Consider the following 18,088-nt stretch of genomic DNA (forward strand, 5'->3'; position numbering starts at 1 on the left):
ATTGACTTCAAATGAGCCACGTCCTCATATTGGTGAAATCCGAACCTCAGGAAACACTTCTTCAGTGTGAGGGTGACCGAGCACCGGCACAGGTTGCCCAAGGAGGTTGTGGGGTCTCCATCCTTGGAGATATTCAAAGGTTGTCTGGACATGGTCCTGGGCAACTGGCTCTAGGTGGTCGTGCTCAAGCAGGGGAGTCAGACAAGATGACCTCGAGAGGTCCCTGCCAACTTCAACCATCCCGTGGTTCTTAGAAACACCTGTGGACTAATTTTGTCACTTTGTCATTGTGGATTATCTAGAGAATGTTTGTGGGCAGGATTCCAACTGAGAACGGCTGTCCGTCAGCAACATCTGTGCCTATGGTTAAGAGGATGTGCATCAAATAGTTTTAGTCTGGATTAGTTTTCAGAAATAAAAAATCTGCTCACAGCATGACAAAGAAAAATCTTTGATTTATCTGGATCCATCAGTATAATTGTTATTTTTGTTAGATGGAAAAAACATAAAAGTTAAAAGCCCCTTATGCTTGGATCAGTACCAATGCAAAGAATAAAACAACTATCTTCGAATAAAAAATGAAATGTGAAATTTTTACTTTATGTTTTTGACATTACCCTACCTACAACTACATCCTCTCCTTTACAAACACAAGAGCTACTACCAAAGATTTTTAAGTCATCTTTATCAACACTAATAAACTGACAGTTGATGTGTACCCTCTATTGTATTCCTTCATGGATCAACAGCTTTTCTAACCTAACGTCTGTTTTTCAAGTCTGGGAATTAAACTACAGTCAATTTTTTATAGTCCTTCCCCTAGCACAAAGCCCCTCCTTTATTTATACACCATCTTACCCACCAGTAGACCCACATGGTATAGAAAACATTGAGCACAGTCACAGCTTGACCCATCACCATTCATCCTTCATCTAGCAAGCGTTCTTAATTGAGGCAGTAAATAAGTAGCTGTTTTCCTTACAGCTTTTAAGAGGTCATGCTGAAGACTCATGGAATGAACCTTCTGTCTGCAGAAACATTATCTCATAGAAGCAGAGGTAAGCACCCACCTAAAAACTCTCTTGAGTATAGAAGCACAAGCTTTGCCAGTCAGGTTTAATGTCTTACTGAAACATGGCTGTGGAAATCTTTTTTCTTCTTTTTTTTTGAGACATGGGCTCATTTTTTTTCATGGTATTACATTCACATGTGCTGTTTCAAACACTTATCAACATAAACTGCAACATTAGTGCAATTAGCATTGCCATACCAATTTCCTTTAACAATGAGGAAAATGCAAAAGCTCTTTTCATTGCTATTTTAGTCATTTCTGATATGACAGATATTCAATGGTCAGTATTTGCTTTTAACCTTCGTCAATGTATTATCATACTCATAATGATGAAGATAGCACTGTAATTTATAGCACAGATAAGCTCCACACACATAATTCAGATCACTCTCTCTGGTTTCACTTTAATGTGAAAATCCTTCAGTTCTCATCTTATTTCACACAGGCACCTTCCCTCCTAAATAAACATTCTATGTCATATTATAAATAACAGGCACCTTAGTCTGTCTTCAAGGCAACGACCTTGCCCACGTATTTGTATATACAATGTTGAGCACCCCTATACAGCTAAACACTAACAGCAGCAAAGTAATTCTGCATAACAAGCTGCTTTCACAACATCTGCAACCAGTTATCGTCCATTTCCATTAGTGAACATAAAATTGCTACTCTGTACACTCAGCCACAAGCACAATAACTAGATCATTGTAATCTTTTCCCAATGTTTTTCATAATTGTTCTAGTACATTGATCTGTCAGTAACATTGTAAGCCTCCCCTGTATCACCCTTCCCCCTCTACAAATTCAACAAGATGCAAAACAAAAAATAATTGAAAATTACACGTGAGAGCAAATGTGTTTAAAATAGCTGTGCCTCTCTGAAGTGATAAATCATATTTAAAGCACACGCACACTCACAAAAAATACACGTCTCAGCAGAGCAATGGGTCTTCTATAATTATTTACTAGTACTGTCTTCTTTTAAGGATAGTCTTGGCAACAACTGGTTTCTGCCAAACTTAACACACCATACAGCATTCGTATTCCCTAACACTCCCTGAATGTTCCTACCTAACACAGCCTCCAATTACCTATGTTCTTAACTACTGACTGCAGCTAAGTATTATGAACTTGTCAAGAAAGACCCCAGTCCAGTCCAATACTCAGTAATTTACCTCAATTGTTAGCAGGGCTACATAGAGTTTCAATAATACTAGGGTAAATCTAGAGTAACTCAAGCAATATAAGCCAGATTGCTTCAAATTTTAGCAATTTGGCTGAAATTAGTAACTGGCTCAAGATGCTGCTGCCTTGTTCTAGAGCTCATGAAATCAGGAGAGAAAAGATAAAACATCCCTCCAAGTCATTTTGCCCATTTTTTTACTATCCTACAAGGGTCACACTCCTGTCTTGGTTTTGTATTTGTGGCTTTCACTGACTTCAAGTTCACCTTTTCAAGACCACAGATATCACACTTGCATGAAGGAAGCCTAAAGAAATGCACTAACTTTTCGTTGTCACTTTCGAACACCACACATACATTTAAAATCAGGAAAAGTTTATACAGCTGAAACTTACTCGACATTCCCTGCAGCTCTTGGTTAATACTCGCTGACCTTCCGCTAGCACTTTGCCTCCATAGATGCACTTTGCTGTAATTTGAGAGGAGAAGGACGAAGATTAAAAATAAATTCATAAATAAGTAGCGAACAAAAGCAAGGTATAACACAAAACTAAAACCAATCTTCGCATACACTGAAAAAATATAGACACGTTAAAAATATGATGCATTTTGCACTCATCAGAAGTCAGTATCATATATAATTACAAATAAAGTAACTAACAATGAATTCATGTTAAGAGCAAGTAGCACGTTTAACCATATTAAAAAGGAGGAATAAGAGCATAAGACAATACATACTGGATCAAATTCATTAGTGTTTGATAAAAAAAATATTTTCATTACTGACATTCTGGAGATTAGCCACAGTATTTGTGTTACTAGAGGTCTCCATGACTCAAAGAACTGGAGACATTTATTAGTGTATTGCTCATCAAGAGAATAACATAAGCACAGAATCTAATTAAACCTCCAGATTTTTTGTGGGCACAAAAGCGAACTCTTCAACTTGCTGGAGCACTGCAAAAATGGATTAGATGCAGTGAATGACTCTACTGAATCAACAAACTGTAAAAATCTATTCCAGAAAAATATTCTTAAAATGTACATGAAATGAGGAGATTTCCCAGGAAACTCAAACCTCCTACTAAAAAATTCTTGTTTGAAGTTTTGACCCTTCTGCTAAAAATAACCAGCTCCACAAGCAAACCAACAGACTAAAGCCTATGAGCACTCCTCACTCCTTTCAAGGCCAAGTCAAGGTGTGAATCCTGTGTTGCAACTGAACAAAGCCTTAAAAGTTTCCTGAGTCAAAGCACATGTACAGTCAAAGTGGAAGTGTTCAAAGTACTTGGTTCTCAAAATAATAGAAGTCTCAGACTGTCTAGTAATTGTTTTACCTCAATTTCTCTCTTGAGTACCACTGTAAGGGAGCCAAGCACTTACAGGTGCATGTGTGTACCCTTTAGGGGTGACACCAATAGGAATATTCCACAGCAGCAACTGTCATAGTCACTTTGATTCCCAAATTCTAAAACATGAAGGACTGCTAGATGAATCTTCATAAACTTTCAGATGTAAATTTGCTTTTAAGGACTTGTTGAAACTTACGCTCTCGAAAATACTAATTTCTTTAAAAAAAATAATAATATCTCTGTTTTCATTATCAACGATGCATTAAAAAAGACAGGCTTCTTCCTTTTGGTATCCTAGTTTTCTTCATTTTTCTAAATCTGCCCTAGTTTTTATGCCTGAGTTGTTGTGATCTCACTTATGAAGAAAACTTCAGATCAAGTAGCTTTGTTTAAAGTAGGAATCTCAGTAAATATTTTTGGGAGAGGATGAATTAGAGAAATTTCCTTTCCATCTGTTCTCCTGATATGACTGCTTTTAACAAAAGAATGGACACACCAGGAAGCAAGCTAATGCACAACTCAGAAAAAATGACAAGATTTTAAACAAAATTACAGTCTTTTGTCAAATATTAGTTGGAAGGCTAACACAAGATGGCAGGGATCAAAACAGAACTGCCTCATTTTTAAAACCTTTAACATATCAGACATTACAGCAACTTTTTCATTAACCCTCAGCTAAGACAGGAAAGTGTTCAATAATCCAGCCATTCAATAATCCCTAGAGAGAGCAAATTACAGCTGATGATTCTATCAGAGCTAAATAGGAAAAGCACAGAGAAATTAACACCTGCAGAGCAGCTCTTTGGAAAAGCCTCGGCAATTACTCCTATCTACCCCAGAGTGACTGACTGTGGCCCTGGCACATCATTCTGTCAAGGAGTTGGCATTTACAATCAATTTCAATCAACTTCCATCCATCTCCTCCCATTGACTGACATGCTGAGTTCTTGTCAGAATAATAAGTCAAGTTTGTGCCAATCACTGACAAAAGGCAAGTTGGATTGTTCATCTTTCCCTTACAAATAACGGGAACACAGTTTTATTTATGAGCATATACGTTGAATCTACAATTTTGTGCATTGCAATTCCTCAGTGCCGGATTTGACCATTGTGCGTACACGCATGTCAAAGGCATCCAGTTTCAGGAAAGAACTTTGTAGGCTCTCAACGTTACAAACAAAAATACTTCGAGACAAAAAATACAGGCCAGCACGGCCACTTTACCACCCAAGTACTCTGTTCATAAACATCTTTTAGTAAGTGGAATACTGACATACACTGAGACAAATGAGATGACATGAGGAAACAAGAGCAAGTGCAAGATCACAGCTAAAGGATGTCTGCACATGGGACTAATGAATTCAGCAACTGAAGAAAGTTGACAGAATGCTAAAAAAAGTTATTATTTTCCTAATAAATCTTACAATAATTCAACATTCCTGTCCTATGAATTATTGAAAAACTCGTGCATGACATTTACTAGTCTCCAAGAATGGGGGCGGGGGGGGAAGATAATTTGTGCTGCTTAGGTAAGACTGGCATCAGTATTCAGCTAAAATTTCCATATATAAATTGTCTTTGTCCCTTGTACTACCATTAAGGCAACAAATATTGAATATCCTTTCCAGAAACGTTACTTGCATCTTCCATTTCCAGAAGAAGAAACTGAAAGCTGACAATAACACAGATACAAAATTTATTTTTTTTTTCTTTCTTCTCATAAATTTATTTTTAAATTAATTACAGCAAACTATCACTCCATACAGTGATACTAACTCCACGTCTCAAATTCTGCCAGGTTTATTTTAAAGACCAACCTTCCAACCCAAAATAAAAGATAGGCAAAAAGATAACAGCTCAGTTTATTACTCATTGCTTCAGAAAGTTCAGACCACAGGCTTGATGCTCCTCAAAATCAGCAGGAGATAAATGCTGGAGCCAAGCAAGACTTCCCAATCTCAAACACATAGATGAATCATTTTCCACTGACAACAGGGAAAAAGAAAATCTTAGAAATCTGCTAAGCTCGTTCATTTCTCACCGATTACTTATTTTCTTCTTAAATCAAGTCATTATAAAAGCACCTGCTTTGAGGACAAGTTTCACTCTGCTGAAATAGCGGGTGAAGCTGAGAGGTGGGTGTGATGGACTTACCCTTGCACACTTTGCAGCACTGGCTTTCCACATGCACCGGGAGAGCGTCAGGAGGACAATCGAGAGGGGGACAGGACATCCTTCGGCACTCCACAACTCCACTCTGAGCAAAGGTTTTTAAGACAAAACTGAACTACAACTGTTGTGACTAGTATTTTATACAAAACACAGAAGACAGGCGACTATTTAAGTAAATGAAAACAGCATTGTGGATTGCAGACCCATCCTTCAAGTAACAAGTTTAATCGTATCCAACTACAAACTTGAATCAAAATGCATCTGAAGGTGAATCGCCCCCTTTTGATACATATTATTGGTTTTACCCCACTTCCCCTGAGCAAAGTGCATTAAGCGGAAAATCTAAGCCTATCTTTACAAGAACACAAGCACCACTTTCTGTAGGCTCTGACAATCATCTTTGAGATTTTTAACGATTGGTTTTCTATTTTCTTGAGCAAACAAAGGCTCTCTTCAGATATTTATCAAATAATTTCAACGAGACAAGATTTACATACTAATTCTCTTCTGTTCCTGCGTTTTTGAGAGTGATGAACACTGAAAACAGAATCTGCATGTTGTTACCATGCAAGCTGCAACTAAGCATCTATGAATACTATTAAGATAATGCTTTCTTTTGAAAAAACTACTGCAGTGAAAACAATTTCAAACCAAACAAAGACAATGCCATGCTTTCACCCCCAAACCATAAAGTTCTCACACATATAATTAGAGCAAATAAGAAAGCGTTGTCAAGGGAAAGCATTTTATTTATGAAGCTTGCACATAAGCAATGTCAAATTTTTATTTATTTTACCATTTCTTTCCTTATTGTTCATATTGCCACTATATGCATACTAAAAATTCTCCAAGTTAATACTACGTATTCAGGGGCCATTTTCACATTTTAATTAGGTCCCGCTCTTTAGAAATTCTTACTTGGCATGTGCAATTCCTGCAATGATCATCTTCAACCCATGAGTCTTTGTCTCTATAGAGCAATCCATTTACTTGACAAGTCTTCTCGCAATGACAGTCTTCCAATTGACTCAGTCTTGTTTCTGCATAATTTAACTATAAATGAAAGTAACTTGATGAGATTTCTGCAATTCAAACACATGACTTAAAAAAGCAAATATGAGAAAGCAGTACACTTATTTTTAGCCAAACCAAGTTTGACTACAACCTCTGAAACACTGAACCGGGATGTCAGCAGGTATAAACTCATGCTACTCAGACTTTGATGGAGCTCTCCGTGCCAACTGACCACAGCTTATGATTCACGCAACTGTCTCTTGTACTGTAACGAACCCCACTAAGATCCCCTCAGGAATGCACTACCAAAAGTTCAAGAACTACAATCGTTTTTAAAACAAATTTCATAATTGCTCATCAACCTGATTACAAGTCTAAAATCATGAAGACTGGCAGACTGACTTTTCCTTTTCATCCCCATCTCATCATTGTTAAGCATCAGCCAGACTAAAGCTTTTGGACTGCTAGGAAGGTCTTAACCTTATAACAGCAAGTGAGATTTAGAGGGGGAAAAGTGTTTTAATTCAGTGTAGAACAAAACAATCCCAGACTCCGATTAACAGAGAAGCCATGCTCCTTGCTGTTCCCATTACCTCCTCAATTCAAACTACTAAAATGTGTATTTTTCCAAGTATTACATCTGCAGGCATGCAATTGCTATGTTTACTGATGAGATACTATGCAGTAATAAGCAAGGATAATGCGCATTCATGTAGCAGAAGAAAAGGAAGAGGCTTTTTGAATCACCCGCTCCTAAACCATATCACAGACCTCCCCTTCATATGAGGTACCATCTTACCATCCTCCAGAGAGGAACAACCCCCATTTATCCCTCCTCATACCCAGTGCTATCATCTCTAATCCCTAAGAGCACTCAAAATTACCTTCCCATTTACTATTTCTAAAAATAAATATAGAAATACATACTTTACATATATATACACACAATACGTGCATTCTTCAGACCCCAGAACTGCCATTGCTCAAAAAAATACCATGGTGCCAGCTGGATGGGAGTTTCTCAAGGTGTTGATTTTTTACACTCACATTTGTCTTTTGTGTATAAGCCGCCACACTGAAGCCACTGCAAATAGCAAGGCTACCTAAATATGGCGCAAGAAAAGATGAATGCATACTCGATTCTGCTATAAATAGGATGCTATTATCCTACATTATAGGTTGCTACATTTTAATAGTGGCAAATTTTATTTAAAAAAGAATGCACAGTGCTACAGTATTTTTTACATAATGGCATATATCTGAATTTCATATACTTCCATCCTCTAAAATTCCATCCACTTTTAATGAAAGTATTCTAATATGCCTTTTTTCATTCCTGCCAGTAAAAGAGCAACATATTTAGGGGAAGAAAAAGAAAATAAATACTAGGCCAATTTCTGTGATATTTTTTCCTCTGCAGTCCTCAGGAGAGAAATCCCTCAATAAAAGCTCTTTATTTCTTAAGTTGTTATTCTAGGATAATAGGCGATTGATACTCTGGTGACTTCAAAACTGCTTTTCACATTTTAGAGGCAAAACTATCCTCTTAGTGAGCTGCTTGTTTCCAGCAGAAACTCTTTTCAGGTCATTGTATTTAGTCATTATATTTAGAGTATGTAAAATACGTTCAGTTTTGTTTAAAAAGTGTTTGATTTGTCTTACACTTCTACTTTATTTATCTTGTATTTTCTTTTGAAATGAATATTCCCATATAAATGGGCCATATAAATTTTAGAGAAAGGATTTTAGAAATACCTAGGTTTTAAAGAGGTAATTTGTATTGTCCTCTGTCTGTCCTACAAATTGTTCCGTAGAAAAAGAAGACAGCTCTAAGAGAATAAATATTTTGAAAGTATTAACTTCTTCTGACAATTGCGTTACCTTGGTAAGTTTTATTTACCTCCTAAGAAATATCTTTAAATGTAGCAGATCAATCAAGCAGATCACCAGGAGGGCATCCAACAACAGACTCTCCAATACTCAGAGGCCAATGAATATATCTCAGCCCACAGAATCGGTTCAGAAACAACATTCAACTGTTACCTGTTCTACTAAGGTGACCAGAAACATAGTTTGAACATAGTTTGGTTCTGAACTTCATGCCTTAATTTCTACTTAATTCTACTATTCTTAATTTCTACTGAGCTCAATAAAGCAAAGAATTCCTTAAAATTAGCTGAAACATCCTTCCAAATGTTGCCAAATGCACACAACTAGAGTTGTTAAACATTTAAAACATCAGTTGAAAATTCTCAAGCTTTGAACATTTGTTTAGGTTATAAATAGAAATAAACTCATGAGGGAGAAGTGTGTACCATACCAAGCATTTTCCATATACTAACCAAACCCTAAGTTCTTAACATTCAGGAATATCTGGCCAACTGTTATTCACAAATCTTATTTTGCACTTTCCTTGCTGCTTTTCTGCCCACACGAGTAATTGAAAGATGACAGACTTCTATTAAAAATGTATTGTTTCTGGCAAAACTAACAATTAAAACATCAAGAAAGCCTAAAAACTATCAAAAATTTACATGGACAACTTTGTTAACCATAAAAGTATTCATGGCCATATTAAACCATGACATAAACAAACCAGATTAACTAGTCCATCAATGAATTCAAGAGCTTGTTTTTTCTTAGTTTTGATCAAACTCAAGCTTTAACCTTTCTGATCTCAAATGAGGAAAGTTTCAGTAGAAAGTTTCGTGCTGCAAGTCTTCATTTAACAAGTACATCTGAATATAAAGCACACCCCAGTGTGGGCCCATAATCTACCAAAAAGAAATTATATTCCATTCAAAGAAATGCAGGAGATGCTCAGACTGATTTCAGTTAGAGTTGCATGAATTATTTTAGTCATTATATTTAAAGAGGAACTAACAGTGTTCCAATGTGGCAGTTGGGAATGCTGAAATATAACAAGATCCTTTTCTCCTGTAGCAAATTAATATTTTAGCCAGATATCTAACACTCTGACGTATCGTGTCTATTTAAGGACACAAGATTAAATCAATTGAAGATATATACTGGAAAGATTCAGGATTCAAACTATGACAAAAATAAAACAGGCTTAAAAAGCCAGCATTTATTCATCTTTAAAAGCTATGTCCTTACAAGGCACAGTTAGGAAGAGGATGGAATGGTGGTTAGCTTGTTACAGGTCATGACCAAATGCTCCTGCACGTAGCACTCCATGACAATCTGCTATAAATAATGCTCTGCTGGGACCCCCTATAGAGCACCCATGTCCCATCCTGAGCCAGCACTTGGCTCACAGGACCCCGAGGTAAAGCCCAAGTGAGAGGGTTCTCTGTACTCCTGCCTACATACTGCAAAATTTGCACTGTTACCAAAATTATTGGAGCCGGAAGCCGCTAGTCTGATGTTTTCTTCCCAGGTAAGCCCTGGTCTGAGTCTTCATGGTTTTACATTCTAGAAACTGCACATACACATTCATTACAAAAAACATTCACTGGACTGTTCAATGCTGTAAAACAGCTGTAACCAAACACTGATTGAGGGATAAACTGAAATCCTAGATATAGCAGAGCCTAAAACCAACAACTGGACATCAAAGCAGGGAGCCCACTTTCCCAAAATGTCATGTTCATGCTCCGCATCTCTTGGTGCAGGGCCAGGAGCTAGGGCTCGTTGCTCCTGTACAAGAGCAAGCCATTTTCTGACCACCTGTCCTGGCAGACAGGAGCCCTGCAGGCAGCTGCGCAGCCCATTGAAGCCTCACTCTGCCTCGCCATACATCATCCCCATATATGTACCTGTTCCTACATTAGTACCACTGGTGGCTATTGTGGGCAGCACTGAAAAGGCAAATACAAACCTTAATGCTTCCCCTCGAGTCCCTCCATTTTTAACATGCATTTGTCTACCAAATTAACTTCCTTTCCTGCTGCATCCATTCTCCTGGACAACGATATTTCTGTAAGAACTGCAACAAAACAGTGAGTGCACTGCTACAACAGAAAAGGAACTCGCAAAGAAGGATTATCCCAGCACCACTTTATGGAAGCACAGAGTCTTTGCAGCAGAAATACTGTGTTATTTGCTTCCCCTTGTACAGTACTAGCAAGCAAAAATATAATTAACAGCAGAGAAAGCAAGTTACTCAGTACAGTGCATAATTGGGACTTGCTCATAACACCAGCAGGGCTCAAAATAATTGCCTCTTTTTCACAGTACAAGCAGCAAACTGAACTAAAAGCTTCCATTTCGCATTCAGAGTCAGACAGTCCAAAGTATGTCAGCTGAGCAAGTGGATTGTCAGTATAATGCGCACACACTCTAAAAACAAAGTTTCCCTTTCCTATTAGGAAGGAAACGGGCACTTAAAGGCAGCACAGTAAAGAGTATAAAGCTTTTACACTAGGAGTACTACTATGTAAATCCTGGTTTTGAAATTCCTGCTCAGTAACTACACTGAGATTAAAGGAGTCTACAGGTTGTTGTAGCTGCACTTAAATCTGTAAGTAATTAGAACGTAAGTGCTGTTTCAGATGAGATGATTAATTGCCTTTTACCACAGACCAGATGGTTCACTAACATCAACCTCAAAAAGTGTTCACAGGTTGCCCTTTAACACACACCAGGGGTTCAGTCACCTCTAAAACACATCTTCCTACCCTAAAATTTCACCACAACCTTGGCTGAAGGACCTTGGCTAACACCGAGATTGACTGTTTAACGTGGGAGCAGAGCCTAAAGAAAATCTCCGAAACTCCAAACAAAAAACCACTGTAGCTTCCCATTCATCCTACTCACAATCAAAAAAAAAAAGCAGCTTCACAGGAATTTCCATTTTGGGTCCTCATTTCAGTTCCCAGGAAGGAGACTACACCAGTCCTGAAGACTTCACAGGACTTCCCACAGGCAAACACGCACCCTCTGACAGCATCACACGGTGAGGAAATTGTTGAGAGATTTCAGTCCTTTGTTTCTGCATTATAGAAACCGTATAAGGCTTAAGTGACATCCGTGAAGCTATATCCCTAAGTCCACTGCAGATGGGGGTACCGGCAGAAGGAGAAAGAAAAATGGCTCTGCCATGAAAATATAGAATAATTGTAAAAGGAATAAATACTTTCACGTCAGTCTTAGCAAATGGGCAACTGACAAAGAAGCTTAGGTACCTACTTTTGCAGTCATTTTTGCCAGGAGTTCTTGCAAATCCATGATTCCTTGCACCAGACTTAAGAAATCACTGCAGGTCGGGCATGCTCAATAAAGGAAGAGTAAAAAGACATGGAAAGGAAGAGAAGGAAAGACACAATAACCTGTAAATAACCAACAGTATATCAAACTTGATTAATCTGAACACAAAATACAATCCGTTTACAGAGAATTTTTGCCTTCTACAAGTCAGGACATGCAAAAATGGCAAGCCTGAAAATATTGTTTTTAAAACAAAGAAGTAATTTGTATGAAAAAATCTAAAATAGAGAGAATAAAGACAATGCTACTTACTGCGATTCAGATTAGGACACTGCATTATATATCCATTAGGTATAAAGATGATTTTCACATCTTGAATAACACCCTTTGTAAAAGAAGAGAAAACTAGTAACGCAGATGACAAGCATTCACTTAGTTCTGTACAAGCTGTTTCACAAGTCTTTTCTTAAGCAGGTACCAAAAAAATTACCAGCTCACTCTTCTGATGAAGAAAATAACTGAAGAGGGACAAAACATAACAACTCCTATCTTCCTGTGTGTCTGGATATTAATCTTCATAAAACACAGAAATAATACTGCTTTGTCTTTTGCAATCACCAAATATAAGCTGCTTAAATGTCTTAAAATGGGATGAGACTGGTGCAAAACCAGAGAAATAATATCCATTATTCAAGCCTATGATACACTTTTCCGTAAGACAAAAAGAAAACGCAACGATACTCTTTAGTGATTTAGCCAAATAAGACTGTGAAATCAAACATTACGAAAAGAGAAATATATAGTGCAAGAGGTACAAGTCTACATTTCAGTTGTTTGGTTTAGTTTAGTCGACCAGCTTTGTACCTCAACAGGCGGTTCACGTAATTGTGCCATCAGTTAGAATCAAATCCTCTCTCTAAGCCAGACAGATGGAAAGATCCCTTGTGCAGGACTGGCAGGAATCAGGACTCCAAGGTCAGAGCCAGCTAGTGCAGGTTGTACGAGGCCCAGAAATGGAACTGGACAGGGATGGAGAGAGGAAGGACCAAAAGGTCCAGTGCCAGCTGCATCCTCTGTTGTTCCCGACTTGCCAGGATATCCCTGACAGAAGCAGCAGACACGAAGGGTTGCCCAGTGTCCCTGCAGAATTCTAGATCCTTCAAAGAGCCTAGAGAATGCTGAAGCTTGTGTTTGCTTTTCAGCTCTGTGTAAAGCTCTTGCTCCATCTTTGCCTGTGACACACTCCATGAGATCCACCCACCAGTTTTAATAATGTCACGGTCACTAAGAGAGAGGAGAAAAGGAAAACAGGGGTCTTCTAGTGCTGCTATTTGGACTTTCCCTGGCTGTTAATCAGATCATATGACATGGGTCTATCTCCTCCCAGACACAGAAGAATTTCTTTAATTTAAAAGGAAATTTATCATCACTGCAGTTATTATCTAATTAAATTACTGATTTGTAAGACTATGTTTTAATTTTCCATTAAATTGCAATAGAGCGAATTTTGCAGACCAAGGACATGGCCACTTGCTCAAAATGTTGAACTTCACCCATAAATAAAATATAGGCCTCAGATAGCCCTTGAATCCTTGCAAATATAGTAACATTTAACATTTACATGTTCATTTGCTAGAACAGCAGAAGGTAAGCAACAAGCACTGTTTCCTGCTTACTGTTTCATGATCAAATATTAACTAAAAATATTAATAGACATAATCAGATCACACTGTCTTTCTTGTAGAAGTACATACATTTATTAACCTTTTCATCTATGAGAATAATGAAACCATCATAATAATGAGAAGCAATACTGTCACTGGAAATGGAACATCCTGAAAGCCATTTTACATACGTTCTGCCAGCAGTCATCAGCAAGAAATTAGGTGAGGCACAAAAATATAATTCAATGCTTAAGCCTCTCCAGTGAAAAGCTCAACCAAGAGTAAATGAGATTACAAAGCTTCACCAGAGCATATCGCACAGCTAACAAGACATCATCCAGAGAGAAGTGATGTTTTCCTCAGTCTTTTTTTTAGAAGTGCATATTGAACCTCAAATATGGTTTGTTGCATCAGAGCCCCACTGCTCAACTGTCTTTTGGATAGATTTGCATTTTAATACAACCTGAAAAGGAAACACAACTATTTTTGTGTGTTAATTTCCGGCTACATGAAAGCATGTTACCATGGAAAAATATATGAACTTCAATTCACCAATAGAGATGCCTTGTAAGTCTATAAACCCTCTGAAACAGAATTAATACGATCAAATACAGGAGTGAACCTTCAAAGAGCAGAAATTTTGCTGATGTATCTTTTTAATAGAAAGACTTCATTATAGGCAAACACTTATTACAGCCATAATTATTGTAACACCACGAACAATCTTGGACTATTCCTCCCTCAGCATCAAGTCTCGGCTGCTGAGAGCTTTCTGTGACCACAGCCAGGAGAATTAGGCACAGGCAGCTCCCCAGGGGCAGCTCAGGGCTCTGGTTCACTTTGGCACAGGGTGGAGTTCTTCAGTCCACATTCCATGAAAATCAGGATTTGGCCTTGACAGGGAGATGTCAGCGGTCAAAATCTTCCTGGCTTTTCCCTTCCCAAGCAGACGTCACCTTTAGCACTTGGCTAATTACAACTAAAGCTTCAATTCAGCATCAAGACTCACTAGCTTGAAGAGCCTTCATCTGCGCAGGCAGATTACCAGCTACAAGACGAAATTCAGGCCTGCAGCGCTAAATATCAAGCCCATCCCATGAGGATGTAATACAAAAGCTCTGTTTATTGCACTTCTCATGTCTCTATTAAACTCCTCCCACATGGTGTGAAAAGGCTCATATATTCCACGAGCTCTCCACTGCTGCGTTTTCATTTCCTCCATCGCCTTTCACCCTCTTTAAAAGCTCCTTCTCCCACAGAGATAACTCGTGCCACACAGCTGTGCGAGCTGCACCAGCCAGGGCTGGTGACAGGTTCTGCAGAGGCACCAGCAGACGTCCCAAAGCCCCGTGTCGAGGCGATGCTGCACCAGCACCACGAGGGCCAGCGTGTCCCACGCCGGGTGCTGGAACAGCCCTTGGCACGGTATTGACCTCACCTCAGTCTGTACAACTCGAGACCAAAATGACTACAGAGCCCCAGGTATACACATGATGCTCTGCAGTAAAAATATCAACATGCTTCTCAAGCACCTGCCATACAATCCCCAGGCGCAGCTGCAGGATCAATAGAGCCTGCTGTAGCAGATATGAAAATTACCATCTTTCGACATGAATCACCTAGTCAGCAATGCATTAATAAGCTCATTTCTGCAGCAGCTCTTTGGAGGGAGCCTTAGGGGGAAGAGTTCTCCCCAGAGATAAAATGAATTTTGCAGATAATTCTGACCCTGACGGCAATCACATTCATCCCAGAGCGAAGGTTCCCTGGGTGACTGGCATCACTCTCTGCCTCCTTTCAGTTGCATTTACTTTGGTTTCCTAATCTGATTATAATGTTATTCTTCAGCCCTAAAACAGATCATGGGTTTGGGCCACACAAAGAAACCTGAAGGGTCAACATGTATTTTTCAAAGGAAGTAATTCATGAGATTCCCTTGAAAGCAAACAGACAAAGCTATCTTCAGTCTGTTCTGCATTTGCTCCCGACACTGCCGTGCTAAAAACCGTTCCATCTCGTCTGAACTCCACATGCTTGGTCGTCGCAGGTAAGTTGCAATGAGTAAGAGATACCAGTTGTAAGGGGCGAGACTTCAATTCCCTTGATTATGCCATAGAGCACTTCATTCCCCAGCAAGGCCACAGGCACAGCAGGGCTACTTATGGAATAATCACTGCAAGTAAGGATGTGGAACAAAAGCACAAATAAGAAAAATGGCAGAAACCAGCCACAGTGACTTAGGAATATCATATCCCCTCATTCCTCTTCTGATATACTGAAGAATTATGATCCAAAATAGGCATGAGAATATAGCTCAAAATGTGCTTTAGCACTATTCATTTACAGAAGGACACAACGATTAATTAACTATCATTAAGAAAATTTTTGGAAGAGCAAAGATGATAATCAGAACAGTACTCAGGGCTTTTTGTTACACACATTATCATGGCTCCAACACACATACAAAAATGCTAATTATTTTTTAACGCTCTTATTTCCCTGCAGATCTCTGTTTACATTAAGGAAAATAGATCTATCTCTTTACATGCTAAAACAATGAAACAAATCGCTCTGGGAAAAAAAGGGAGGTCCTGCTTAGCATGTAAATGTATGGAAAGAGATGTGTACTCTTTATAAACTGGCAAAATCCCAAGTTTTTGCAATAAGTAACATAAACAAAAATAAGATTTCTGAAACTCTCAAGCAGGATTTAAAAAATATAACCAATTATATTTCTGCCCTGAAGAAAGTTAGTAAAATATTCAAGCATGCATAAAGCAAAGTAAGACACTTGTCGGCTTTCATTATGATCAATAAAAACTGTCAGCTCATTAGCATATCATTAGCTACCCTGCTGTTTCCAAAGTGTTAACGTGTGGAAATATTAATTTATAAACATATAATGTCCCAGAGTTCTGAGGCTCTGACTGCCTGCATAAAATAAGAATTTAAGATGGGCGAATCCAACACAACTTCTTTTTTTCCTATGTAGCTATAAACATATGTTTACCATCTGTGGAATTATGGGAAGCAGCTGAGGTAAAAAAAACAACAGCTGTAGAATGAAATAATACTATCAATTTCACTTCGCAGTGACAGCTCAGCTGCTGGAGGATGAAATGTGCTGTAGGTTCAGAACAACTCTCGGACAGCCATTTAAGTTTAAAGTTGGGTTTTAGCTCTGCTTCACTGTTAAAATTGTGAGTTGCTACAACAATCTTACCGTAAATAATTTCAGCATAAAATAATTGTCTTAGGTTGTTAGAATCTCGAGATTTTGAGAAGAGGTCCTCAGAAAAACAGCAACTTGTAAAATTGTCTTAGGAACCGACAGCTTCAAAGGGAAACTGAGTGGGTGGTAAATCACCTTGGCAACAAATCCATGCCAATATCGAGGACAGGCAGATTGGCCAATCACTGCGCTATAGACTCTTTCACTGGTAAACATTTGCACCATGGCTTGTTACCCAAAACCAGAAAAAACATCCAAAACTTTTCTGTAGCTTTTTTACAAAGTAAAATATTTAATTTTCAGGTGGAAGGGGTGATTTTCATTTGTTAGTGGATTTTGTGTGTTGGTTGGTTCAGCAGTTCAACCTTGACTAGAAAACCATATAGCCTCACCAGAGGCCAAAAAAGCTGAAAGAAAACACACAGGAGCGTGCTTTTCAAGTTGTAAGTCATTTCTCTGTCCTTTGAAATTTTGGAAATAAATTGGCATTCATTGAATCTGGAATATATTGCCATTACTTGAACCCTCTTTCTCCTCTGAAAAGTTCCCCATGTCCATACTGGTGTTCTCAATAATGATGTCTTGAGGAGCCCGATAAATGGAAAAAGGCTTTCCAGCTAGAGGTAGGAGCAGCCCGAGCCCTGCCAGCCATTCAGCCTGGGCTCTTCGGAAGAAATAGAAGCTCCGAAGGACAAAGAAGTTCATGAACAAAATTCAGTGACCCACTATTTACTCTCTGTTGAGAAACACAGTGACACATTTAGTTGAGAAAAATAGAAAGGTACTCCAGGAACAGAAAAATCCACTGTTTAGCAGCAAGGCAAAGGCAGTGTGTACCGTATCTAGTATTTGCCACAGCTGGAAGGATCAAAGGCCAGGAGACCTTCTCTGCTCCAGAAGTCAATGCTGACAGAAAACAAGGAAGAGTCACTCAAGGCAAACAGCACACGAATGAGGGTATTTTGCACATGAAATCAAGGAGGAAACCACCTTTGAGAGTGATTAAGACCACCACTGTCCAGCCAGGAGACCACAGCAAAGCTGTTTTTTCATGAAGGTTTAAAGATGAAAGCCAGGAATAGATTCTGACACTGCTTACACAGTCTCTGTCCCCAGGAGTGGCGAGGCAGAGCACAGCAGATAGGTGAGACCTAAAGTAAGGAAACCAAATAAAATCCTCAAATACTGGGCACTGCAGTCAGTAACTACGAGAAAAGACCCTTTTCTCTA

General features: G+C 38.6%; 1 protein-coding gene across 3 annotated transcripts in view; it reads right to left on the minus strand.

The window, feature by feature from the left end:
- Positions 1 to 18,088, minus strand: part of NELL1 (neural EGFL like 1) — a 275,832-nt gene that overhangs the window by 201,142 nt on the left and 56,602 nt on the right. For all 3 annotated transcript variants that reach the window (XM_065635366.1, XM_065635365.1, XM_065635364.1), the window contains exons 6-10: positions 12,275 to 12,347; positions 11,945 to 12,027; positions 6,698 to 6,832; positions 5,762 to 5,864; positions 2,651 to 2,724 (exon numbers count right to left, since the gene is read on the minus strand). In XM_065635366.1, the coding sequence (XP_065491438.1) occupies positions 2,651 to 2,724; positions 5,762 to 5,864; positions 6,698 to 6,832; positions 11,945 to 12,027; positions 12,275 to 12,347 (468 nt within the window). The remainder of the gene's footprint in view (positions 1 to 2,650; positions 2,725 to 5,761; positions 5,865 to 6,697; positions 6,833 to 11,944; positions 12,028 to 12,274; positions 12,348 to 18,088) is intronic.

Source organism: Caloenas nicobarica, chromosome 5 (genome assembly GCF_036013445.1).
Source record: "Caloenas nicobarica isolate bCalNic1 chromosome 5, bCalNic1.hap1, whole genome shotgun sequence".
NCBI lineage: Eukaryota > Metazoa > Chordata > Aves > Columbiformes > Columbidae > Caloenas > Caloenas nicobarica.